General features: G+C 44.6%; 2 protein-coding genes across 4 annotated transcripts in view; one reads left to right on the top strand and one right to left on the bottom strand.

Moving 5' to 3' along the window:
* Nucleotides 1-314: 314 nt before the first annotated feature.
* On the top strand, nucleotides 315-19,356 carry Pdzd9 (PDZ domain containing 9). Of its 3 annotated transcripts, none has more exons than XM_076551557.1 (5): nucleotides 315-385; nucleotides 6,307-6,547; nucleotides 8,113-8,292; nucleotides 12,525-12,714; nucleotides 18,217-19,356. In XM_076551557.1, exons 2-5 carry the CDS (start codon nucleotides 6,517-6,519, stop codon nucleotides 18,614-18,616), a joined length of 801 nt encoding a protein of 266 aa, XP_076407672.1. In that variant the 5' UTR covers nucleotides 315-385; nucleotides 6,307-6,516; the 3' UTR covers nucleotides 18,617-19,356. The 3 variants fall into 3 exon arrangements, with proteins under 3 accessions (XP_076407672.1, XP_006980383.1, XP_042138795.1); XM_006980321.4 differs by lacking the exon at nucleotides 315-385 and adding an exon at nucleotides 2,185-3,452; XM_042282861.2 differs by lacking the exon at nucleotides 315-385 and having other exon boundaries at nucleotides 6,415-6,547; nucleotides 12,662-12,714.
* Nucleotides 19,343-25,334, bottom strand: part of Uqcrc2 (ubiquinol-cytochrome c reductase core protein 2) — a 34,254-nt gene continuing 28,262 nt past the window's right edge. The window contains exons 12-14 of the mRNA XM_006980323.4: nucleotides 24,051-24,127; nucleotides 21,187-21,340; nucleotides 19,343-19,604 (exon numbers count right to left, since the gene is read on the bottom strand). Of these exons, the coding sequence (XP_006980385.1) occupies nucleotides 19,521-19,604; nucleotides 21,187-21,340; nucleotides 24,051-24,127 (315 nt within the window). The 3' untranslated portion in view covers nucleotides 19,343-19,520. The remainder of the gene's footprint in view (nucleotides 19,605-21,186; nucleotides 21,341-24,050; nucleotides 24,128-25,334) is intronic.

The raw sequence follows: 25,334 nt of genomic DNA, 5'->3' as shown, positions 1-25,334 counted from the left end.
CGCGCCGCCGCCCTCGGCCCTCGGCCCGCGCCGCGCGCTCGCGCCCTCCGCGCCGGGACCCGCAGCCGCCGCCCGCCCCGGAACTGCTCGGCCCGTCCGCCCCTCACCCGGAAGCGAAACCACGCGCCGGCCGGCGGCGCCCTGGACGGCTCTGCTTCGTCTTCCTGAGGGGGCGTCGGCTCTGCCCCCGCGCTGTGGGCTGCTGTGGGCTCAATGGTGGTTCGAGGCAGAGGCCTCTGAGATCTTGAGATTTGTCCTGAGAGGTTCAGGTGCAGCTGGGCCAGAGTCAGGAAAGCGCCCCCGGCGGGGAGGGCGAGCGGGAAGGTTGTCACGTTCAGGGAAGCTGCTGAATGGCCCGGGGGACCAGAGGGTGGCGTGAGAAGAGGTAGGCAGAGGCCAGAGGTGGAATCCCAACCCTGGGGAAGCGGAAACGGGAGAGCCGTCAGTTCCATGGCAGCCTGGGCTGAAGAGGGAGACCCTGCCCTTAAATTCACTCACAGACCAAATGGGTGTTTGGATTTTGTTCCAGACGCCGTGTGAAGGAACGGGAGGGTTTCCGACCAGGAGAGTGCCGTGACCTTAATTAGATAGTGAAGATCTGTCGTGTCAATCCATCCTAGTCGGGGAGGGGCCGCGAATGTAGGGACAGCAGGGAGCCCAGCTAGTCTAAGACAGAACTGTGGCTTTTAGCCAGGGCAGTCAAGATAGAGAAAAATGGGCGGGCAGATGTGCGGGTTTGCAGAGGGAAGACTTGGTGATAACGGAAGGAGACCTGAAGTGCTTGTTAGTGTTCACCAGCCAGATGTTTAGTGATACTATTTACAGAGTGAGGTGTGGGGAGAGCCTTAGATTGAGTGCATAAACAGGAAACAGTAATATAAATTGTCACGATAACAGAGGCTTGTCTATGGTTTTTCTATCCCCTGGAGGTTTCTCTCCAGCATGGCTCTCTGCTAAATCACCAATTAACCCCGAAAAAGAGATCCATCTTTTTCTCAGCACCCCATAGAGCAAATGGAGATGATTTTTTCTGCTTATGTACCACCTAAGCTGTCTCTAGAAAGACCTAGAAGAGTGACATCTGTTTCTATTTCTGGAATGCCTACGTGTCCACAAAACCCAGCAGGTTTCAAATTCTACCAAATCCAGCATCCTTGCAGAAATGTGCCGTGATATCAGCGCACCACAAAGATTGGGGAGAAAGGCTCTGATTGCTGGTCTAAAGACTTCAGCCAAACATTGGTCTCTTGGGGGCAAATATTTTTAATTACATAATTTATTTTTCCTCTGCCATAGACACTGACACAAGGTAATTCATATGTCCTGGGGGTCCAGACAATGCACATCAGTTTACTGCAGTAGCTCTTCACTTTTTCTCTTTTTAAGTACCAGGGAAGTTTGAAGGAGTCATAGTTTTGGCTTCTTATTTATTGTTTTGATTGCCCAGAATAAAAGAAGCTATAGTGGTACAGTAGGGAATTCCTGACCAATATTCACTGATGGTCATAACTGGCCAAGGTTAAGTGTTGGAACAGTTTGCAACTGTCAAAACTACAGCTCAGTGGAATGAGACTGCTTTAATTCTGGTGTTTAAAAAAATAATAAATTGCGCCGGGCGTGGTGGCGCACGCCTTTAATCCCAGCACTTGGGAGGCAGAGGCAGGCGGATCTCTGTGAGTTCGAGGCCAGCCTGGGCTACCAAGTGAGCTCCAGGAAAGGCGCAAAGCTACACAGAGAAACCCTGTCTCGAAAAACCAAAAATAAATAAATAAATAAATAAAAGTATAAATTCTTCCTTTTACCTTAACAGTATTTTCCAGAACTTCTTGATGTGTATTACTCTATCCAAGATTCTAGACCTCAGAGCCAGGTGGTGGTGGCGCATGCCTTTAATCCCAGCACTTGGGAGGCAGAGCCAGGCAGATCTCTGTGAGTTCAAGGCCAGCCTGGTCTACGGAGTGAGATCCAGGTCAGGCACCAAAACTACAGAGAAACCCTGTCTAGAACCGCCCCCCCCCAAAAAAAAGATTCTAGACCTCAGATTGTGTGTGTGTGTGTGTGTGTGTGTGTGTGTGTTAGGATTAGAACATCTTTTTCCGTCAGGCTAGTGGCTGCATATCATTGTAGATAACAGTGATTTACCTGAGCTTTTCCTGCCAACTAGAATGGGGACATAGTTATAAGGACCCAAATACACTGTTCACAGAGTTCCCGTTGTTTCCCATTTAGTCCCACACTATATTCTTCTTTTCCAATAGCACTGATAATTCAGAGTTCCATATCTGAGATATATAGAACAAAACAATTCCTTTTCCTTCGGCTCTATCTGGACTTTAGTAGAAGCAAAGCTGAGGGCCTTAGAAGGGAGGCATGAGGTAGAGCAAAAAGGATGCAGAGATATATTCTGACCCCCAGCTCTGCTGCTGACTTGAACTTGAGAAATCTATGTCCTTGCTTTGGGTCGTTTTCTCCTAACTCCCCCGACAGACTCTCTTTGTAATAGAACTATCCCATCACTCACCTGAATAAAACAGCTGGGATCTTTCTATTCAGAGATGAGCCACCATGCTCCTTATGGCAGAAAGTCCTTGGGGACCCAGAAGATCATAGAGAGCCCCCAGGAGGGATCTGTGCTGGCAGCCTGAAGACATAAATAGCCATACTGTGACTGTTAAAGGGCTGTGAATATGGTGTACTTTGTTGTGATGGATGGCAGGACTCAGCTCAGAAGAGGCTGAATCCAGATGGGACTTCAGGGAACACTGGAAGACATTGTACCATTACTCTGCACTTGAAGGAGTATCTTTGCCCTGGCAGGATAATGAACACACTTTTTCTCTGGGGGTCAAGTTTAGTACATGGGCCAAGAGTGTGGTAGATATGTTGTGTACGTGTACCTGGGATGCATAGGGTTAGAGGAGACAAACATCAAGTCCAGAGGTGAGGATCATAGACCCAGGGCTCAAATGGCAGTTTGTCTTGTAAGTTGGTTCTCTTGGAACTGTCTCCCGAGATGAAAAGTTATCGATCCGTGTTTATAGGGAGCGCTTTTAGGACTCATTCCTGTGTGGGGAAGAGAGGAAGTGGAATTGGGCAGAAATCAGCTGCAGGCACAGGAGGCTTTGGCAGACTGAAAGAGAGGTCTCAAGCTAAGGTTGGTGTTTTGGTTCTGTCAGGATGAGGTCTTCTAGTACTGAGCAGGCATGAGGTGCTACCCCAGGAATTGGGTGTAACCTGGGGGAAGGTAGCCTATCCAGCCAAGGACAGTTCCTCAAGAAGACTAGCAGAGGGCTGGGTGGACGGCTCAGTCAGTAAGGGGCTTCCAGAGGATTTGCTCAGAACTCATTGAGCCCAGGCACAGCTCCTGCGATCCCCCTGCTGGGGGAAGTGGAGACCGGAGGATTCCTGGGACCTGCTCACCAGATAGTCTAGCCAAATTGGTGAGCTCTAGGGTCAGTGAAAGATCCTGTTTGTTTTTTGTTGTTGTTGTTTTGAAAAGGATGGAGAGTGGCATTGACCTCTGTCCTTGCACATGCAAGTAAACATGCACAAACACCCTTAAATTGACCTACACCATCCCCAAAAGCTAGGGACCAGCCTCTCTGCTGTGAGGGGACACTTGCACTTCAAAAACCAGTATTTGCTCCATAGGTGCATTTTGCAATACATTCCGTAACTTTGTAATCATAAAGTGTTTTTGTTTTCTGAATTTTGAGACAGGGTTTTTCTGTGTAGCCCTGGCTGCCCTGGAATTCACTCTATAGACCAGGCTGGGCTTGAACTCAGAGATCTGCCTTCCTCTGTCTTCTGGGTGTTAGGATTAAAGGCAAGTGCCACCACTGCCTGCCTTTTGACAGGATCTTTCTTATGTAGCCTGGGCTGGTATAGAATTCAGACCTCAAATGTCACTGTGTAGACAGGCTAGCTTCAAATTCACAGAGATCCACCTGCTTCTGCCTCCCGAACGCTGGTCAAAGATGTGTATCTACATGCCAAACTAAGAAAAAATTTGAAAAGTGTATACAAGGCTGGGTGTGGGGGCACATGCCTTCGATTCTTGTCTATGGCAGGCTGAGGGAGGAGGACTATGGATTCTAAGACAGGCCTGGGCTACATAGAGAGACTGTCTCAAAAAAGAAACAGAGAACTTATCGTTTCTTTTTATGGCCTAGTTTTCGATTTTGATTTTCTTTTAGGGTCAGAGATCAGCTCCTGCAGGACTGTGGTGGCCCTCTTACCAGAGAGGGGCACTGCTATCTTGAGGCAAGACTGATCCCTCTCTTACCCACAATTCCTCTTAACTCTTGTCGGAACCTCTGATGTGACTTACGTGTTGGGGTGGCTTAGACCTTCACTTCCCCATGTCTGAGCCCCCCAATGTTGCTGTCCACCTTTTAAGATGCAGTTTTTACAGTCACCCACGGTAAGAAGCAGGACGGGAGAGGACTGTGACAACCAGCTGGACTAGTTGAGTGCCGAACATTGCTCCCGTTGCTGACAGTAGCAGCAGTCTGCTGCTTTTCTGGGGATTGCTGTTGTTGACAGCTCCTGGCCTGAGGGGTGTCTTGTCAAGTGTTCACGATCCATGCTAGTACATTTCTTCTGTTACATCACCCCGTTTGTAAAGAAACATTTTGCATTCTAGGGCTTCCCTGTGTCAGAGACAGCCCAAGTTCTCCTCCTAACAATCGGCCCTCTTTCCATTGGTGGTTCAGCTCCTGAATCCCTTCTTAGCAGCTACACTTCAGGTTATCTCTAGCATTTGATGCTGTGGGTTGGGTTCTCTGGAAAAGAGGTTGAGTTGCAAGGAGTTATTAGCGAATGCTTTCGGGCTCCATATCTCTGGGTGGAGGAAAAGAAACAGGACTGGACAGAGAGTCAGGTTATAGGGCAGCCACGGCAGGGCCACAGCTAGGTTTGCTGTGCGCTCTGAGATGACTCTGCACTGGCCACTCACTGCTAGCTGCTCTAGGGACCTGGGATCCTGGGCAAAGCACTCTTAAAGGGAGCAACAGGAGAGGGAGGGGAGAGGGGAAGGCCAAGGTACTTAACTCTGAAAGGAAGTCTAGACAGCACAGTGTCCTTGGGAGTTTGTGTCACACATTCCTCCTAGACAGCGTGAACTTGGCAGCTACTCAAAGAGATTTTCCCACCCAAGAAGGAGAGAAGGCTAATGTGCATTATCCCCACATTTTCTCATCATTCTCCCGCCGGCAGGAAGATGGAGGTAAAGGATGCACTTGTGATTAAGTACACTTGGGTCCTGAGTAGATTCCTGCTGTACTAGAAAAGGTGGTCCATTGCAAGAAATGCAGTGGGAGGTACCCTTTGCCTGAAACTCTAGAAGATGGGATCTAGCCAACAAAAACCTGTCCTGCTTTGTTTGGCCAGAGCTAGAGAAACAAGACTAAGCTGAGACCTACCCAGGTTTGCCCTAAAAGTCTTGGCACAGCCTGACTTCCAATAGGTGTTGCTTGCTATTTGTTAAAGGGCTGGATACCCTGCAGCAAGGTGGTTACTTTTTTTCTCATCAGAGTGGTGACTCACTTCACTATACTATTTTTCTTCTAGAATTTATTTTCCATAATTTATAGTTTCCTGAAATTTTCCCCTTCATCTGTATTGAAAATACAAATTCTGGCCCTGCAGTGGTAGCTCACGTCTTTAATCCCAGCACTCAGGAGGCAGATACAGGTGGATCTCTGAGTTCAAGCACAGCCTGGTCTACAGAGAGAGTTCCTGGACAGCCAGGGCTACACTGAGAAACCCTGTCTTGGGGAGAAAATGTATGTGCGCATGTGCGTGTGTGTTCCAAGAGGTTAAAGTCTGTCTGTCTCATATGCTCTCATGTCCTCAGCATCTCCAGAAGTCACAGACTGGCTTCTAGTGAATTTTTGTTGTATGGGTGAATGTGTGGGGGAGGAAGGATTATTTTGGGAAAGCAAATGAAGCAATAATCCATCTTCTAATAGTGACTCATTGTTTTGGGGCCATTCTTGGCCCCTTCTCATCTAAAACACACACGAATAAAGTGCACTGGGAAGGCAGTTAGCGTGGTTGATGTAACAATATTTTGATATCACCATGACAGGGGATCCTGGGATCTTCTACGGACTCCAGCAACGTTGTTGCTCACCTTTGGAGGCCCTCACCCCTCTGCTCTTGCCCTGTGCCCACTTTCCCCACCAACGAATGAAGAGCCTTGTGTGAAGCAGGCACTCTGCTCGTTCCTGCAGAACTTTCCTTTTTTCCCCCATATAAATTTTCACACTCTACATTGGAATTGTTCCACTCCACGTTTTCCAGGGTCTATCTATTGCAGCCTCGAAACGACTATCCGGCGGCGGCCCAAAAGCTGAGAAGCAGCCTTGCAGCGCCCCCTGGCGGCCATTCTGAGGGACGGGCGGCGCCAATGTTGCCCCGTGGCCTGTGGTCCTGATCTTCTGCCTCCAGGATTCCAAACAGTTGGAGGTTGGACAGATTCCTGGGAGGATCAAGAGAGCCCCGCCCTGGGCAATGGAGAAGGGCTTCCTCAAAAGCAAAAATGGTAAGTGGAGAAATAGGAAAAGGGTGATGCCTTGGGTTCCAAGCCTCCCTAGATTTGCCTTGCCTGTAAAATGGCGGCCACACATGGGAATCTCTTACCACTGTTTGTTCACCAAGATACAACGAGATACTCTTTTTCAGTGGACAGCTCTAACTTTCGACAAATATATGACACTCTTAACCACTACCACAATCCAGTGAGGGAACATGTTCACCTCCCCTAAATTACCTTGCGACTGCCCTTTTCCCACCCCGATTTCTGGTACTTCCCATGTTTTCTAAAATTTTGCTTTTTCCGTGGAGAATGGCTAAATGTGGAACCCTGTATAGAGGGAATCCTTTCACTCTGCTCTCCTTAAATCTTTAAAATGATCTCTGTGTGTGGCAGAGAGTAGGGGTATTGTGGGAGTCAGTTCTCGTCCACGTGGGTCCTGGAGATTGAATTCAGGCTGTTAGACTCGGCTGCTGCTCCACCTTGTCCACCCCACTGTTCTCTTTCAAAACAAGATGACTTTCAAAGCACATTTAACTTGTAAGCTTCAGTTCTCCAACTGAAGTTGTTGGAGTTGTCCAGCAAGGACCTTTGTTTTGAGGACAGCCATGAGCCTCATGAGTCCCCACAGCTGCCTATGGGAGGCTGGGAAGCCCATCTCAGCAGTGATCCGGATCATACAAGGCCCGGTGAATTTCAGAGCACCACTGGCCCTTACAGAAGGAGTTGTGTGTGGAGCGGCATATCTCCTCCCGGATGCTGTGTACATCTACCGAGGTCCATTTCAATTGCCAGGGCTGTGGCATGCCGAGTGACTGCAGTCTGCTTTTACATTTCCCAGCTCCATTCTGGGTTCCACATAGCACACAGCAACCAGCATGGTGATTTTATTTAAAACAATGACAATGTGATCATGTCCAGCTTACATGACTTCCAAGATTTCCTTTAGGTAAGCCTGGATGGTGGCCTATCTGCCAGGCAGTGAACCTCCCACCACCTTCCCGTGCTGCTTGCTCCTTCACATCCCCATCAAGGCTGGTTCCTTCCTGCCACAGAGCCTTGATTCTGTTTGCTCCCCCCCATCTAGCTCGTTGGTTCTCTCACCTTGATCCATACTTACTCCTTCAGGGAAACACGGTCCTTATCTCTATGTGAAACTTGGGTGCCCTGTTGTTTACCCTCAGAGCGCTCTGCCCTTTCTTCCTATTTAGCATCCAATTTGTGTTTGCATAACTGACAGACAGCTGTGCCCTCTACTAGGCTCTAAGATCCACGAGGGCAATGAGCCCATAGTAAACCCAGGGCCTGAGTACACTGCTTGCATCAGTAGACATTTCCAAAGTGAATGGATGATGATGATAATAACTGACATTAAGCACCCATGATGTACTAGCACTGTACAGTAGCCCTTTAGCTGTCCTGTTTAACTTCCACACCCTTTCCAAAAGGGGGAACTGAAGACTAGGTAACTGACTAGATAAGTGCCCCCAAAGTGCGGTTTCAGAGCTCCACAGCACCACTGCCATGCTGTTGTCTTGATAAATGACTGAAACAAGTTCCTCTTGTTCTGTTAGAGAAAGGATACAGCCTCAAGGGCAAGGCGTCTGTACACAGCTTGAACAAAGTGAAGCAGACCAAACTCACCGTGGGCAGCCTGGGATTGGGCCTGATCATCATCCAGAATGGGCCTTACCTCCAGATTAGTCACCTCATCAATAAAGGGGCTGCAGCCAGTGATGGGATACTCCAGCCAGGTGACTGTGGTCCCCACATGCCTCCTTCCCACCTGCCTTCTGCTGCAAGCCACAGAAATAGGAAGTAGGCCCCTTCAGGGAGTCAGCATGCGGCTACGACATTGTCTGAGAATTCGCTTTGGGCCAGTCAGTTGCTAGCATGTGTAAACTCATGCTAGCTCGCTATTCATTTGGTTTTTAGTAACACTCTAGGTAGGCGTGTTCTCACCATCTCCTTTTTGCAGGTGAGGAGACTGAAGCTTAGTGGCAGAGTCTTCCTCGCCGGGTTCACTTTCACCCAGTAAGTGGGAGACAAACATAGACCAGCATCACTCCACAGCTCACGACTGCATAAAGATTTCTTCTTTCCTGGGAGGTGTTAATCATAGCTACCATGTGGAGACAAATGATCTCATTTCACCTTCTCAACAGTCCCAGGGGTACATTCTGCACTAAACCACTATGCAAATATATAGCTACTTAGGAACTTGCCCAGGTACACCTAGGAGTTGGAATTTAAAGCTTCCCTCTCAGATTCCAAGCCCAAGGGTCTCGTCAGGATCACCTAACTTCTTGGGTCCCTGGGGGAATGCATTTTCTGTCTGATGCAAGACATGTTTTCCCAGGATCTGTTCTGGGCCCTGGTGCTGTGCCGAGGAGAGGGGGAGGCACAGTGGGATGAAATCATAAGAGGGGAAACCACTTGAGGCCATTTGTTCTGAAGTCAGGTCCAAGATCTGTTACTTTCTCATTCTGTGACCTTGGCAAGGTCAGTCTTTCAAGCCTCAGTGACTTCATATCTAAATTGGGAGAATCTCATCTTTGTTCGAGGTTGTTAGGATGTGGTAAAATACTGTGAAGAGCTTTAGAAACGAGTACTCTAGAAATATTGCCAATTCTCATTCTTATGGCTTCTCTATAGCTAGTTGTCTTTTAGAGATTAGCTTTTCTGCATATATATGTGTGAGGAGTATATAGAGGCCACAGATTGATGTTGGGGGTCTCCCTTGATCTTTCTCTATCTTATATATAGCACAAGGATTGCAGCCAAAGGTCAGATTTGAATCCATGACCTAGAAAACCCATGCCATGTTACCAATGGCCTAATGAGCAAAAGTGAGATTTCTCCCCCCCCCTTTTTTTTTTTTTTTTGGTTTTTTGAAACTAGGTTTCTCTGTGTAGCTAGCCTGGCTCTCCTGGAAAGAAGTGAGATTTCAATGCAGACGTTCTGGGCACCAAATCTCTTCATGGAAGCCAATTACTGTTCAGCGTCTAGGTTTCAAAGGCTGCTTTTCCATCATTTTTGACGGCAATCATGGGATTCACTCCTTCTTTGACACCTGCCAGCCCTGTTATTTCTCACTCACTTGTCCTAAAGTCCTTTGTCTTCAGTGTTTTATCTTGATTTGTTAATTTGGTGTTGTTTTCTGTGTCTGTCTGATATACAAAGCCTTAAGATACTGCTACAGCTTGAAAATATGAATACAGCCTTGACAGTGGACAGTAGCCATGTACTGGCCTTATTCATTCAGTGAGCCATATCCAGGCTCATCCATTCATTCATTGTGCATTTCCTTAATTCCTTTCCATGTCCAGATCCTGTTTACTAACAGTGGAGAGCTAAACAAATGTGATCCTAACCACACAAAATGCGTACAACTTACATCCTTGTTGGAAGGAACAGAGAAAAAGAAAACCTATTTTTCAGTAGTGGTGTGGCCGCTACACAGTTGATTAATACAGGCAATCTAAACAGGCTTATACAATGTCATTCCTACAGCTTATTAAAGCAGAAAAAAGATGCATTATGAGGTTAGTGTTCATAAATACCCAGTTGGTGTCTATGAAAGGCAGTGTTAATATCTCCTGCCAGAGCAATCACATTCATACCCCAACATATTTGGTTTAAAGCCAGAACGGTCGGGGAATTAAGCTGTTTATTTTCTGTTCTCTTGATAAAAGTCACCCTCTTACAACATAATTAAGCAGGATGCCAAGCCATAGTTTTCAGCTGTAGACCCACCTTTTAACATCAGGCACATGAGCTCATCCTGAGAGGGTAACTTTGTTGCTGTAATTAACCTCAGCAGGAAGAGCAGCTGTTTCACACTGCACAGCCTGCAGGTAGCTCCGAGAGAAACCTTGCTTCATTCCCAAGTTACTTTCAGTACATGCTTTGGTTTTTGTTTGCCTTGCTTTTTGAGACAGTCTCACTATGTGGCTCAGGCTGGCCTTGAATGGTCCATCTTCCTGCCTCAGCCTTTTTTGTTGTTTTTTCAAGACAGGGTTCCCATGTGTAGCCTTGGCTGTTCTAGAACTCATTTTTAGATTAGGCTGGCCTTGAACTCTTAGAGATCTGCCTGCCTCTGCCTCCAAGTGCTGAGATTAAAGTCCTGTGCTGCCACCACCGGCTCTGCCCTGGCCTTTTGAATATTGGTTTTACAGGCACGTGCTACTGTGTCCAGCTCAGTTATGTGGCTGGCTTTATCTCCCATCTAGTTCTCAAAACCAATGCAGAAAGATTCCTCAGACTTTCTACGTACTTGCTTTCTAGAATAATGCAAACTTTTGTTTCTAATAGAATCTCACACTACAGAAATGTGTCCCTGGCAGTGCTTGGACACTTCCTCAGGACCAGTGTAACTCCTGACTAGCCTGCAGTGGGACCCAGCACCAGCCTCTTTCCGACCCCTCTCTCTGAGCTTAGGTTTCACCTGTCTTGGGATGAAGGTTATTGAGGGCTCCTAGCTTCACACGCACAGACAGGTAGCCTGTCATCCTATATCAGTCATAAGGTCCTGACACGCAATACAGGAATCAAGAAAGTTCAACACTGAGGGAACCACAGACACACAGAGAAGCTGGGATTGGGTGGGCTGTGCTCACTCTGATGGAGAGTATGACTGTGTACAGCACAAGAAAGAGGAGTTAGCTAGTTTCAGTAGGAGGTCTCTGTAAATGAGGACTGTCAGGTTGAGTCATCCAAGAGGAGGAAGCTGCAGTTGCTAAGTTTTTGCACACTGATCAAAACGCTCGTACTTGAACCAAAGGAAGTCTTTGTCATGCTTCTGAGTCTCACCCAGGGAAGGCTTTGCCACTTCCATGGGTATTGGGGTCCTTGACAAGTCCTTGCCCATGTCAACAATACACTCAGGACTTCATCTGCTCCCCAGTGAGAAGTACTGATAACTAAGACTTTCCCCAGAGTCAATCTGTCCTTTAAGTGCAAACCTTCTGTATCCCTCCTTATGGCCTTGGCTGGATGCTAGTATTCATGCTCCTTATGACAAACAACAGGAAACAGTATTGCTAAGGCACTTAATTTAGGGTGGTACCCAACAGGATTGCCCAAAAAATCTGGAGAACCAGGCTTGGGGAGAGACCAAAGAGTCCAGAGATTTGGATGCTCCCATCATCCCAATGCAGGTTCACTTTACAGATCTTCACTGTAGCTGGTGGAAGCTGGTGGAGTGGGTTAGGTCCATACAAGTGAAAAATTGATCCTTTTAGCTTTCCTTTTGGGGACCTAGGTTTTTGTTAAGGTATTTATCTCTTTCCACCTGCTGGGTGCTCGAAGCTCCATGGCTGACCCTCACAGTTCCCCACATAGCATGTTTTAAAGAGGGGGTCCTGCTCTCAGAGTTTTGAACCAATTCTCCAGGTTGTAGTGGTGCGCAGTAGTGGGATATGCTGAAGAGGTGGAGGCAAGGGGGCAGAACAAGTTTAGATTCTTTGAAGTCAACACACTTTCTGCATGTACATATCATATGCATAACTGATAGAAGCTAATTATCTAATTATCATACAGTTATTTGGCTGATTTAATTTAGGACAGGGGCAGAACACAAACAGAAGGCTTTGTGCTTAATTTAGCTTACTTGCTGTGGAGAGCTTGGTGATCCCAGGCAGGTAGAATGGAAAGTGGCTTCTTTTTTACTAGTTACAGCCACCCATTTCACTATGTTTAGAATCTTAAATCTAAATGGTTTGGGTTTTAAATGGTTTTAGGTTCTTCACCAGAGGCTAAGAACTTCAGAAATGTCTCAAAAATGCTATTAAAGAACTAGGGTAGGCATCTTTATCATGCCAAGAACACTCATGCGGGAGGAGAATGTTCTTAGTAAGTCAAGATGGAAGCCAGGCTTTGGTCAAAATAAACTAGCATATGAATCCATAAAATATTTCAATAAAGCCACTGATCAGTATGGCTCTTTTCAACCCATTATCGTAATTTAACCTTTTTTCCTTTTCAGGTGATGTTCTGATTAGTGTTGGACATGCTAACGTGTTAGGATATACCCTCCGTGAATTTTTAAAGCTTTTGCAAAATATCACCATAGGAACAGTGCTACAAATCAAGGCTTACCGAGACTTTATTGACATCCCTCAGGAATGGCAAGATGTGTATGACTTAATCCCCGAGACCAAATTTCCAGTCCCACAGTAAGTAGTTTACTTTAGGACAATGTTATGAAACCCAGGCGTGTGAAGTGCAGGGTTCTGGTTTAATGTGAGAACCATCAGATGGTCAGAACCGTGGGAGGAGGGCTGGCTATACCACTAGGGCTTAGTGACTACATTCTACGGGACATTCCGCAGGACCTCATACAAGGAAGTGGTAGTTATAAAGGCACTCAGTCCGCAGTCATTAACTGGGTACTCTCTCCCTAAATCTCCCACTATATCAGTGCAGCCTGTCTGTCAGCCCTGAAACGCAGGTTGAGATGGAGCTGGGAACTGGCTTAGGTGAAGTGCTTGCTGTGAAAGCCTAAGGACTTGTGTTTGGATCCTGGCACCCATGGAAAAGCTGGGGGTGGTGGAATATGTCTAACTCCAGAGGTGGCAGGGAGGACAGACACTCTCAGAGCTTGTTGGCCAGCCAGCCAGTCTAGCCCAACTGGTGAACTGCCAGTTCAGCAAGAGACTTTCTCAAAAAGGTAGAATGTGATAAGGGATACCTGCCATCAACCTGACCTCCATAGGGGTAAGAACACACGCAGTGCTGAGAATCCTACTTCCTCTTCTCTCTCTTGCATTAACTTTCTGGATCCTTCAATAACATTTATACCTGTCGTAGTTACGGTGTCTATTGCTATGACAAAACACCATGACCAAAGCAATCGGCAGAGGAAAGGGTTTATTTTGATTATATTTCCACATCACAGTCCATCATTCAAATGAAGTCAGGGCAGGAACTGAAGAGGATGTGGAGGAATGCTGCTTACTGGCTTTCAGTTTGCTTTCTTATACCATCTACAGCCATCTGGCCAGGGGTGGCACCACCCACAATGGGCTAGGCCCTCCCATCCCAAGGGAATACCCAACTTTATGGAGAAGTTTCAATTGAGTCCCTCTTTCCAGATATGTCTAAGCTTGTGTCAAGTTGACAAACCCAACCAGCACAATGCCCTTTTATAAGCTTCTCCCTTCTTAGTAAACACTAACTCCACTCCTCTTCCTGCTCCCCCTTCTAATTTGATGAGAAAGCTGATAGAGCTCTCCATTTCCTCAGGAGACACACATCTCAGGCACTCCAATATAGGCACTGCTTTAATCTCTTCTCAGCCAAGGCCTATTCCCAGGCCGTCTGCTACCTTCACGGCAATTCCAATGGACTCATCTTTATTTTGCTTGCCTTTTAAGCAGCATTAGACTCTTTGCAACTACCCAATCCTTTTATTCCCACCCTTGACAGATCTCCCCAGTTTTCTGTGAAATCACTCTCCCCTATTTTCCTTTTACCTCAGGGTTCTTCCCCTAGAGTTCCCCAAAGCTGTCTTTGGCTCTTCTGTTTCTGAGGCTGCCTCAGTGCCTTTGGTTTCTGTTACTATCCATACACTAAGCACTTGCAACATATATTATCTCCACTCATCTTAAATCACTCACTTATCTCCATTTAGATGTATGGCAACCCCCCCCCCCAAATTTATCCTTGGAATCAAAAGCCAGTTGTATCAGCTTTTTCTTTCTTTCTCCATTTATATGACCAAAACACATGCCAGAGTAACTTAAGAATTTATTTTCGTTCATGGTTTCAAAGTTTTGCCGATGGTCATTTGGTCCCATGTACTTTGACAGAACATGGTAATGGTGAGAAATGTGTGGCTAAAGAACTTTGTTTGTTTTGAGACAGGATTTCTCTGTGTAGCTTTGGTGTCTGACCTGGATCTCACTCTGTAGACCAGGCTGGCCTTGAACTCAGAGATCCACTGCCTCCCCAGTGCTGGGGTTAAAGATGTGTGCCATCACCGCCTGGCTCAGGATGACCCTTTTATAATGCAAATATGACCATGGCATATTCCAGGTTAAGAACGTTAGGATCTCTTGTTCTTAGGATAAATGCCAAAGTCCGTACACTGTTTTCAATGCTGTTCTGTGCCCTGAAGGGGTACCATTTTAGCTCCATCTCATTAGGCTCTCCCCATCTCTCTAGTTCTCTGGTCCTTCAGCTTTTCACACCCATGCTTACGCTGTTGTTCATTTCTACAAAGCTCTGTGCAAACGTTCTGAGAGGCCTTCCTACAAGTGTTGGTACAATCAGAACCACCTGTCATGTGTGTTCATAGCACTGTGTCTTTCCATAATGGTTCCAATTTTAATTATATCATTGATGTGATCACATTTCTAAAAGCGGTGTGCCAGGGGTGCTTAGAAATTGAGGCTCTTTCTTCAATGTTAATCCAGGACTTTGCTACAAGAGCAGCTCTTAATCCATCAGAAGTTCTTAAGAGCCGGTTTCTGTAGCTGTGCATTGCTCAGAAATACAGCTAAAGACCAAGACCAGAAAATGACCTTTACACACCAGCCTTACTTCAAATGCCCAAACTTGGGACTCAAGAGTCAGATGTAGCCCACAGGTATCCTTTGCACAGCTCGCCACCTAGAAAGAGCAGTGACTTAGCAAGGAAGATGTGTGGGAGATTTAACCAGTAGCTGTAACAGTATTTCTTGACATGAGTGGTAACCATCAAAGGTTTTTGTAGATTTAAAAAAATTTTTTTTGGTTTTCTGCATATTTCAAAATTTTAAAAATGAAAAGTATTTGAATTATATGCCAAGTCTGCAAATATTTCATGGAAAGAGTCAGTATCTTTGACTTCTCCTGAAAAGTCAGATGGACCTGTGATCCCACGTGGTGACAGTGCAGGCCTGAGTGGGAGGGCAGCTGCCACTTCAGATGAAGCAGATTGGGAAAATGTCTTTTTAAAATCAGTATTTGACTATAAATCATAAATAACAGCGAGTGCTTATTCATTGCTTACTGCATCCTGTGCACTGCAAAGTACTTCCTAAGTACTGTACTATTTAATTCTCTTGTCAATCTTTTTTTTTTAAAAATTTTTATTTTCTGTGCACTGGTGTTTTGCCTGTGTGTATGTCTGTGTGAGGGTGTCAAGTCCCCTGGAACTGGAGTTACAGACAGTTGTGAGCTGCCATGTGGATGTTGGGAATTGAACCTTGGTCCTCTGGAAGAGCAGTCAATGCTCTTAACCACTGAGCAATCTCTTTAGCCCCCAATCTTTTTTCTCTGGCTGTCCTGGAACTATGCAGATCAGGATGGCCTTGAACTTACATAGATCTGCCTATTTCGGCCTCCCAAGTGCTGGAATTTAAAGGCATGCATGTGCAACACACCTGGCTCTTGTTAGCCTTTTAACTCTAACTTTAGAAGAAATAAAGGGCCCAGAAATACGTATAAACTTGCTACATGTGGCTATTAAGCCCTTAGATATGCAACTAAGGATTTTAAAATTTTATCCAAATGTAATTAATTTAAAATCAACAGCCACATGGAGCTGGAAGCCCTCATATTGGAGAGTGTTACTCCTAAGTTTTTTGTTGTTTGTTTATTTGAGAAAGGGTTTCTCTGTGTAGCTCTGACTATCCTGGAACTTGCTCTGTAGATCAGGATGGCCAAACTTACATAGATCCACCTGCTTCTGCCTCCTGAAGTACTGGGATTAAAGGAGTGTGTCACCACTGCCTGGCAACTTTAAGTATTTATATCACACTGAGGAATTTGAAATCAGAGTATCAAATTTAAGGACAGAAGATTTTTTTTCTTTAAAAGCAAAGAGATAAGTAGCATAACTTATATAAAAGGCTAATGCCCCTAAACAATATGATGCACATTCTGAATTCCTTCCTCAATTGGGCAAAGCACAGTCAAAGAATCTTAGTAACGTATGTGATGGGGACATGGAAGGGACGGGGGTAGGAAAGGTTCTTTCAGTTAGTAGACTGTCAGGAGCAGATGCTGTGTGCACATGGTAAAGGCTATTCCTTTCATCTATCACTCTATAGAGGTCAACTGTTTCCAGCTAACCCTGAATTGCTGGTTGGGCCTTTATCATCTAGTGCCAGGTTAATAAGAGCCTAGACTTATTAAGTACCCTTGGGTACTGTCTAACCAAGGATACCTACTGAAGCTGAAAAAAAAAAGGTAACATGGATTGTTTTTTACCTCCATTCCTTGGCTGTTCAGGGAGGTCTGCATGTGGCAGAGAGAAACAATCGTAGTCCCGAGATCGTTTGACTTCCCTTCATACCCTTTAAGACCAGCTGTAACAAAACTCTATTCAATACCATCATTAATAGAAGAGAGAAACTTTAGGAAAAGTTGCTTAAATTCTTAGAAACAGAGCTGTAAGCACAGGGCCAGTTTTGGGTCTGCTGGGCAGGAGCACCAGGAGGAGTAAGGTCAGGGGCCTGTAACTGTTCTGGGATGTAACAGCAAGTGAGCTAGCAGAGTCCAAGCATCGCCCATGTTCCAGTGATCAAGCCATGGACAGGGGCAAGTTGGAAAAGAAAAGCCTTGAAAACTTGGTGATAACAGATGTGGGTAAGAATGCTGTACAAACCCGTATCTGTGATCCACAACGAGTGGAATGACAGCTTGTGTAATATTATCTAGGGGAAAAAGAAGCACACCCCAGAATTATTAATGGCTAGCAAGCTGAAGAATCTTAAAGCTCACCATTGTCTGACTTCCCTGGTAATGAGTTATCTTTGCTATATGACCCATGAGAACAGTTCTGGTCTAGAGGGCCAGACTGAATCCTGTCACTCAAAGCACAATGAAATTAGTTCATCCTTTAAGGCCTCATAAGAGTCTAGTTAGTGGTCTGGCTTAAATTGTAAAGGTTTCTTTTAAAGTAGTGTGAAATAATAAGGCAGGATTTATACTTATGGTTGAGAAAAAATATTTTAAAATGCGATCCTCAATCTTTAATAGACATTTCTCTAGTTCAAAGGGTAAAACTTCCCAGCACCTGGGAGGCAGAGGTAGGCAGATCTGAGTGTTTGAAGCTAGGGGGTGGGGTGGGGGAGGTGTGTGTGTGTGGGGGGGCGGGCAGCCTCATCAATGAATCAGAGTGTAATGACCTATGTCTGTAGATTATCAAAGAAAGCTATAAAATGTTTTGTTAGGAGACTTTAAATGTTTAAGTACTGATTATCTATAACTCCAGTTCCAGTAGATACGACAACCTCATTTGACATCCATGGGTACCAGCATACACATGACACACATATATACATGCAGGTAAAACACTCCACATAAAATCAATAAATCTGAAAGTATCCAAGCACCAAGAATCCATTTCATCAACACTCAATGATGCAGAAAATAATGACGGTAATTTGTATTTCTAGGTTTACACACACACACACACACACACACACACACACACACACACACACACATGAAAAACAATGGCTTTTAGATTGTGTGTGTGTATGTGTAAGTTGAGGACAGAAGAAGGTACATGATCCTCCAGAACTAGAGTTACAGGCAGTTGTGAGCTGCCTTTTAGGTGCCATCTCTCCAGCCCCAAATATTTTATTTATTTTTTGAAATTTATGAGACAAAGTAGTCTATAATATGTTTTGTTAGCGAACTCTGCTAAGACATTAAGAATATATTGCATTCACTCTTCATTTCAGCTCACCAAAGACAACGGAGCAGGCAAAGGATGGGTCTTTTGTAAGCAGAGATGACCATGAAGATGTAGTTCTAGATAAAAGACTCAAGTATTACAGATATCCTCGATCGGTTTGGAATCACCCCGTAAGGACACCGATATCAATCTCCACAGAATGGCATGGATATAAAAAGAAGGACCACACTATTAGTGTTGGGAAAGGTGTTAACCATGATGTCGTAATTCACAAAGATGACAAGAAAGACCTGAGGGCCCCTTCTCCATACTGGACAATGGTGGAGCATGATAATGCCATCTCCTCCTCCTCCTCCGGCGCTTCCTCTAACTCAGATGCCTTTTGGCTGGAGGACTATGCACAGGTGGAGCGGGGTGAAGGTCAGCAGGTATCAAATTTTGGTTAGGTACTGGTTTGCAAATCTGTGGCCACAGAAATTTTTATTTTTAAATATCCAATTTTTGTGCCTTACCATGTATAGGTTTGTAGAATTCCTACAGCACTTAGCAGCTCTTCTAGGACTACAAAAAACCCTTCATTGACCTTCAGTTAATAGCTCAGGACCTCCTTCCCTGTGGTCTAACAGGTTCCACAGATCTGTTCCAGAATCACATCATCATTCACTCAGCTTTTAGAATATCAAGTAGAGGAACCCAGTCATCACGGCTGACCATTTGCTTTTTAAGGTAAAGTTTTCTTTGTTTTGGGCTGGTTGTTTACATTACAGCCGTGCTCCCACCCTTTCAGTGATTCTTTTACTTGGAATGTCAGGCTGAGAATTATTTAAAGGAGACAAGGGAGAAAACTCTGCTGCAGAGAAGCAAAGTCAGACACAAACGAAGGATGGTCCTTAGAAACACATCTAATAAGGGGGGCAAAACCCAGACCTTTCACTTGTTGTTATCCCCAAATGAGCAATTTTAAACTTGTTTTTAATTTGAAAAGCCACCAATAATAGTCTGGAACTTTTACTTTCAGAGCTGCCTCAATTTTAACAGTTTGTGAAATTTCTTAATTGATGTAACTGGTAAACTCAACTACTGTATTACTGTCTTCTTTAAAGCATTTAAAACAAAAAAGTCTCATCATATAATAAATAACTGTTGACTGCCTAGAAAGAATGCAAGAAAAGGCACTTACACATAATGCTTTATTTGTCTCCTAGGGCAGCTGGTAATAACTATTCATATTTATGCTTTTAAGTACTTCATTGAGAAAAGTGTTGAATGTTAAGTTAAGAGACCTGACTTTCTTGTGTTTGCTGGTCTGGGCTGAGAAAAGGCTCAGCCGGCTCCACTTGAATACACTTGTTACAGCTCGTCAAGAAAAGGTGTATGTCCCAAGTTTCCACTTGCTGCCATTGACTTCTTGCCAGAAACAAACTTTTTTGCAGCCTTAAACAAAAGACAGGAAGTTAAATAATGCTATCATCAAGTAGTAAACCATGTATTTTGAGTTTATGGACACGACATTCTAAGCCAGCAATTCTGTAATACAGCCTCATAAGACAATGAACTGTGAGATGGTTGGTATTTTATTCTGAATGGGAACTAAGCAAGCAGGAGACAGTCTCCAAATGAGGACAGTTTTGAAAGGGGTACAAGAAAAACCCTACTGCCAATCAAAATAGGACAGGATGGCTGCAACCAAAATACCCTCATTGTTAGCCGGGCGGTGGTGGCGCACGCCTTTAATCCCAGCACTCGGGAGGCAGAGCCAGGTGGATCTCTGTGAGTTCGAGGCCAGCCTGGGCTACCAAGTGAGTTCCAGGAAAGGCGCAAAGCTACACAGAGAAACCCTGTCTCGAAAAATCAAAAAAAAAAAAAAAAAAAAAAAAAAAAAAAAAAAATCAAAATACCCTCATTGTTAACACGAAAGTACATTTTATGTCTTGGTGTTCTTTTTATTTTGGAAGAAGGGCTGTTGGAGGTAGTATTGAGAGTATGTAGTCCAAGATGCATGAAACTCACAATCTTTGCTTTAGCTTCCAGAATACTGGGGGGTTCCAGGCATGTTACCATGCCTGGCTGGCCTGGTATTCTCCATGTCATTATTTCAAATTCAAAGGTATAGTATATGTCCTAGCAAAGGGCAGGACTAGGTAGAGCAGGAGCGCCTATGTTACCTAGGTTAGCTTTTTTGATGCAAGAGAAGGTGGTGGATGTGGGTGAGCAGGGATTCACACAGCCCTTACACATAAGTGTACTTTTTAGATTATGTTATGATGAATTCTGGGGCCAACTGAAATGCAGGCCGGGTTCGTATCTAAAAGCAGCCTGTCTCTTCCATCCCACCGTCCGCACACAATGGTGAGAAGATGGTAAGATACCTACAGTTGAAAAGGGAGCACTGCAGATGTGTACCGGGGGTCACCTGATTACTACTCAACGCAATTTTTTTTTTTTTTTTTTTTTTGGTTTTTCGAGACAGGGTTTCTTTGTGTAGTGACTGTCCTGGAACTCACTCTGTAGACCAGGCTGGCCTTGAACTCAGAGATCTACCTGTCTCTGTCTCTCAAGTGCTGGGATCAAAAGTGTGCACCACCATACCTAGCTGTAACAAACAACTCCATCTTGTAGGGAACAATAATTTAAGAGTGGATGAGGAAAACTAGCAATAGAAGGTCTTATGCTGAAGGATGTAGAAAACCACGAGACCCTGCATGGTAAAGGACTTGCAAGGTAAGTCCTTCTTGGGGGTAAAGGAGCAGCAAACAGCCATGAAACCTGTGAAGTTGCTTACCTGACTCCTCCTGACCTACAAGAGTTTAAAATGATTCAACCTAATGGGCATTTCCTTGAATGAGGAAGACACTACACCCAAGTTGCTAGGGAAGCTGACCGTAGACATGATGGAAAGAGTTCTCCTGCTCTCCGCACCAACACACAGGCCCCAAGGAGGCTTATGCAGTTCTTCTGAAAGCGGGCCATTAAAGTTAAACAATCTAAGGCTGAAACACAGATTTTATTTGCTTACCTTTATGACATCAGCATCAGCCACAGCATCAATTTGTTGAAGGAAGCTGGGTGGTGATATATAAGAGCCAGCAACTAGAGCCTGTGACCCAATTTCATTCAGAAAACCCTCTGAAGTCTCCACAGACATCAGGTATCCAGCTTTCAGCTTGTTCCTGTCCAATATAAGGCAGGGGTCAGTTTTATTTATTTCTTTTTAACAAGATAGTAAATGTATATCAAACAGGTTGAATAGTCTGTTATATTTCTTTAGTTCACATCACTGTCTGGAAAGCTATCAATACAAAATAGTACTCAACACTCAATAAAAGCTGTCTTGATTTTGGAGTATAGCTTAGATCTATATAGATCTATGTAAAATGTTTAGGGTGAGTTTTGGTCATGAAGCAAATTTTAACTTGTGAAGAAAATATATTTGTCGTTGCTGCCTTTTTTTTTTTTTTTTTTTTAAATGATAGGGTTTCTCTACATAGCCCTGGCTGTCTGGCACTCACTATGGCTGGCTTTGTACTAAAGAGATTTACCTGCCTCTTCTTCTCAAGTGTTGGGATTAAAGGTGTGCACTTTCAGGTCCTGCTATGATTGTATTTTTATTTAGTTATTTTTATTTTATTTTATTTCCATGCATTTTTAATAAGGAAAATTGGCGCCCAACGTGTTGGCAAGAGTTTCCACCTAAAACCTGAGAAAAAAGATTCTAAAACGGAGCTAAAAACAGTTCCTAATTGTCTCTCTCAAATGAGCAGCAGCTGCCGGTTTGAGTTACTGGCGGGTTCCTGGTGTGTGCGCTTAACCTGCAGTATGGCGGGAATGAGGCCTCTGCAAGTGGCACATTAAGCTGCATGGTGGATTTAGCCTTTGCTAGTACAAAACAAAAAGAGGTTTCTGGGCTACACGCTGCTTGGATAAAAGCATAGACCCAGGATGGCTCCCAGAGCTGGCGGAAAAGGTACCACCGCCATGTTGGGAAGCTGAATTGGGCGGAGCCAGCCGCCACAGCGCCGTTTCAGGCTTAAAAGCCTGCAGTTTAAAGCAACAGGCTCAAGGTAATATAAAAAATAAGCCACATAGAGATGGCTACCACACAGAGAATCTGGATTATGTTCTCTTTGATATTCGGAACTGAAGAAAAACATTTGATTGCAAAAGCTATTGAGTTATGCCAAAATGTGTATTTTAAAGGTACCTTGACTTCAAAATTTGGATATAAGGATATGTTGCTTTGGAAAAGAGGCTCTGGTTTTGTTTCCACAGAAAGCCAGAGGCTACGGATTTGTTCCAGATTAAGATACATCAGGTTTGACCAGCCAAGACCACCTGAAAGGTCTCCGATGACACCATGGCTCAGATGATCCAACATCCAGAATCGTTTCAAGGCAACTGGCTCAGACGATACAGCCTCATGGACTACTCCATGATCCTAAAATTTTCTTTGTGTCCCCTTAAGATACAGCGCCCCCCTCCAGCAGGAAGTAGTAAGAGAAGCTACGCCCAAACTCCCAAATATACCAAGCTGACTTTGGAGATGTGTAAAAGTTAAAACCTTCCTTTTAAAAAAAAGAAAGGGGAAGTGCTGTGGGACAGTCTGTATGTCAAATTGCTCTGATTGGTCAATAAATAAAACACTGGTTGGCCAGTGGCCAGGCAGGAAGTAGGTGGGACAAGGAGAGAGGAGAATTCTTGGAAGTGGAAGGCTGATGCGGAAAGACACTGCAGCCGCCGCCATGACCAGCAGCATGTGAAGATGCCGGTAAGCCACCAGCCACGTGGCAAGGTATAGATTTATGGAAATGGATTAATTTAAGCTATAAGAACAGTTAGCAAGAAGCCTGCCACAGCCATACAGTTTATAAGTGATATAAGCGTCTGAGTGATTACTTTATAAGTGGATTGTGGGACTGCGGGGCTTGGGGAACCTGGAGAGAAGCTCTCCAGCAACAGAAAATATCTATGTATGTGGACTCTTAATGCACCATCCACTTGGCTGATAATTACAAACACACACACACACACACACACACACACACACACACACACACACACACACACCCCAAATCCCATTACTCCATCAGGATTTATCTCAATGAGGGAAGAGCATGATGGAGAAGGTACATGGGAAAGTATGGTGAGATATGGTGTCTTCTATGCCCCACGGTTTAAATATGGATGCAAAAGCTTCCTTTTTTAAAATAAAACAGACAAACTCAATTCACAATTATGCTATGAAGAAATTGTTATTCCTTACAAACACACCCTCAAAAGGCACTTGAGTTATCTATACTGGAAATGAATTATCGGGGGTAAAGGTGCTTGTTGCCAAACAGAGTAACCCCAAACTCAGTCCTGGAACCCACACAGTGGAAAGAGGGAACAACTCTTCCAAGTTGTCCTCTGACCTCCACACAAATGTAATGACATGGCTGAGCCCAAACATACGAAAAAGAAAAAAGATGGGGCTGGAGAGATGGCTCAGTGGTTAAGAATACTTGTTGCTCTTGCAGAAGATGTGGGTTTGATTCCCAGCACCCAAACAGTGGTTCACAACCATTGGATCCAGGGGATCCAACACCCTTTTCTGACCTGAGGGCATCAGGCATGCATATTATGCACATACATGCAGGCAAAACACTCATACAGATAAAATAAATTAAAAAAAGAACCCTCAGAAGGGAAACAAGGGTCATTTCTGCTGTGCTGAGAAAAGAACCCATGTTGTGTACATGCAAGGCAAGTCACCACTACTAAATTATAACCTTTCCTTTTTAATATATTCTTTACTTTTCAATTCTATGAGTGTACAGTATTGTTTTTTTTTAAATCAGCTTTTAAGTAAGTATGAAATATATAATTAATATAGAAACTTACTTGGCAGCTTGGACATCTGCACCAGAAAGGTTTCCTTGAGCAACCGCTTTTACTTGGTCGTAGGCAGCCTTGATAACCTAGGAAAAGTGGTCATCAGTGGCCAGAGCCTGGGGCTTCCAAGGTAATCAATGCCCTTGTACTGAGGCAAAAACACAACAGGAAATTCTAGTATCTACTGGAACTCTGTGGTCACCATGTGCTCCTTAAAGCCACTGTTTATATAGATCTGTGGGTTTCATGTGAAATGTTCTCCTGATGCTCCTATGCTTGAACCTGTAGCAGCTGGTGGTGCAACTCTGAGAGGTGACAGTGTCTGGGACACGGCCCAGTGAGCAGACACAGTCACTGGGCCTGGAAGGATAGAGCTCCTCCTGCTCCTGTTTTCTGCATCTTATTCCAGAAGATGTGAGGAGCTGCCTCTGTGAACTCCTCCACCACACCCTCCTTTCTATGACAAACTGAAACTGAGCCAAAATAAAGCCTTTTCCTTTAGATTTTGACTCTGTCACAGCAATGAGAAATGAAGCTGCACCTATACACACATACATAATATATAAAGATATAACTGGTAGTATCCACGAAGCTAAGCTTCTTACAAACATCAAGTGGCATAGGGCAGAAACTGGCTGGAGAAGATGTCTCTTCCTTGAGGAAGACAGAACTATGATTTACTAGCAACACATGCAAACATTAACCTGGAAGGCTTGTACACACTTGGGACACCAGTCTGGTAATCAAAAGAGAAAGAATCCAAAGTTTCACTGACATGGGTACTCAGTACATATTTGCTGAACAAATAAATTAGAATCTGATCCAGGATTTTCTCCACCTCAATCCTGACCATTCTGGACCCATGGCTTATTATTCTCTGTAACCACCTAAATTCTAAGACTTTGATTTCCCTTCCATATTTGTTACTCATTTCCATAGCCACAACCCCAGACTTGTACATAACATAGAACTGCCTAAGGTTCCACAATTCCCTCAGTCTCCAATTCCAAAGCCCTGGCCTCACTCTTTTATCATCCTGTCCTTATCCTCCCACTTTATCAACATCTCTAATTTGTCTACTTCCCTTCAATCTGTCAGGCCCCTTGGCTTCTCCAATTGGCCCACATTCACAAACCATCCCTTCAGTAACTCCTGATAATCTTTTCAACTACTTCGGATCTTCTTCCTAGTTCTAACTTGCCTACTTTCAGGACTCCAAACTGGCATGAATCCTATGACCCACCTCCTTCATTTTCCTATTAGGGGAGTGAATGCCAGTGATTAAAACTTATA

Source organism: Peromyscus maniculatus, chromosome 1, assembly GCF_049852395.1.
Source record: "Peromyscus maniculatus bairdii isolate BWxNUB_F1_BW_parent chromosome 1, HU_Pman_BW_mat_3.1, whole genome shotgun sequence".
Classification (NCBI taxonomy): domain Eukaryota; kingdom Metazoa; phylum Chordata; class Mammalia; order Rodentia; family Cricetidae; genus Peromyscus; species Peromyscus maniculatus.
This window is presented reverse-complemented; position numbering and strand designations above follow the sequence as displayed.

Coding starts and splice junctions, on each gene's coding strand:
- Pdzd9 (XM_076551557.1), top strand. CDS start 6,517: ATGGAGAAGGGCTTCCTCAAAAGCAAAAATG. Junction 6,548..8,112: donor CTTCCTCAAAAGCAAAAATG/GTAAGTGGAGAA, acceptor TTGTTCTGTTAG/AGAAAGGATACAGCCTCAAG. Junction 8,293..12,524: donor TGATGGGATACTCCAGCCAG/GTGACTGTGGTC, acceptor TTTCCTTTTCAG/GTGATGTTCTGATTAGTGTT.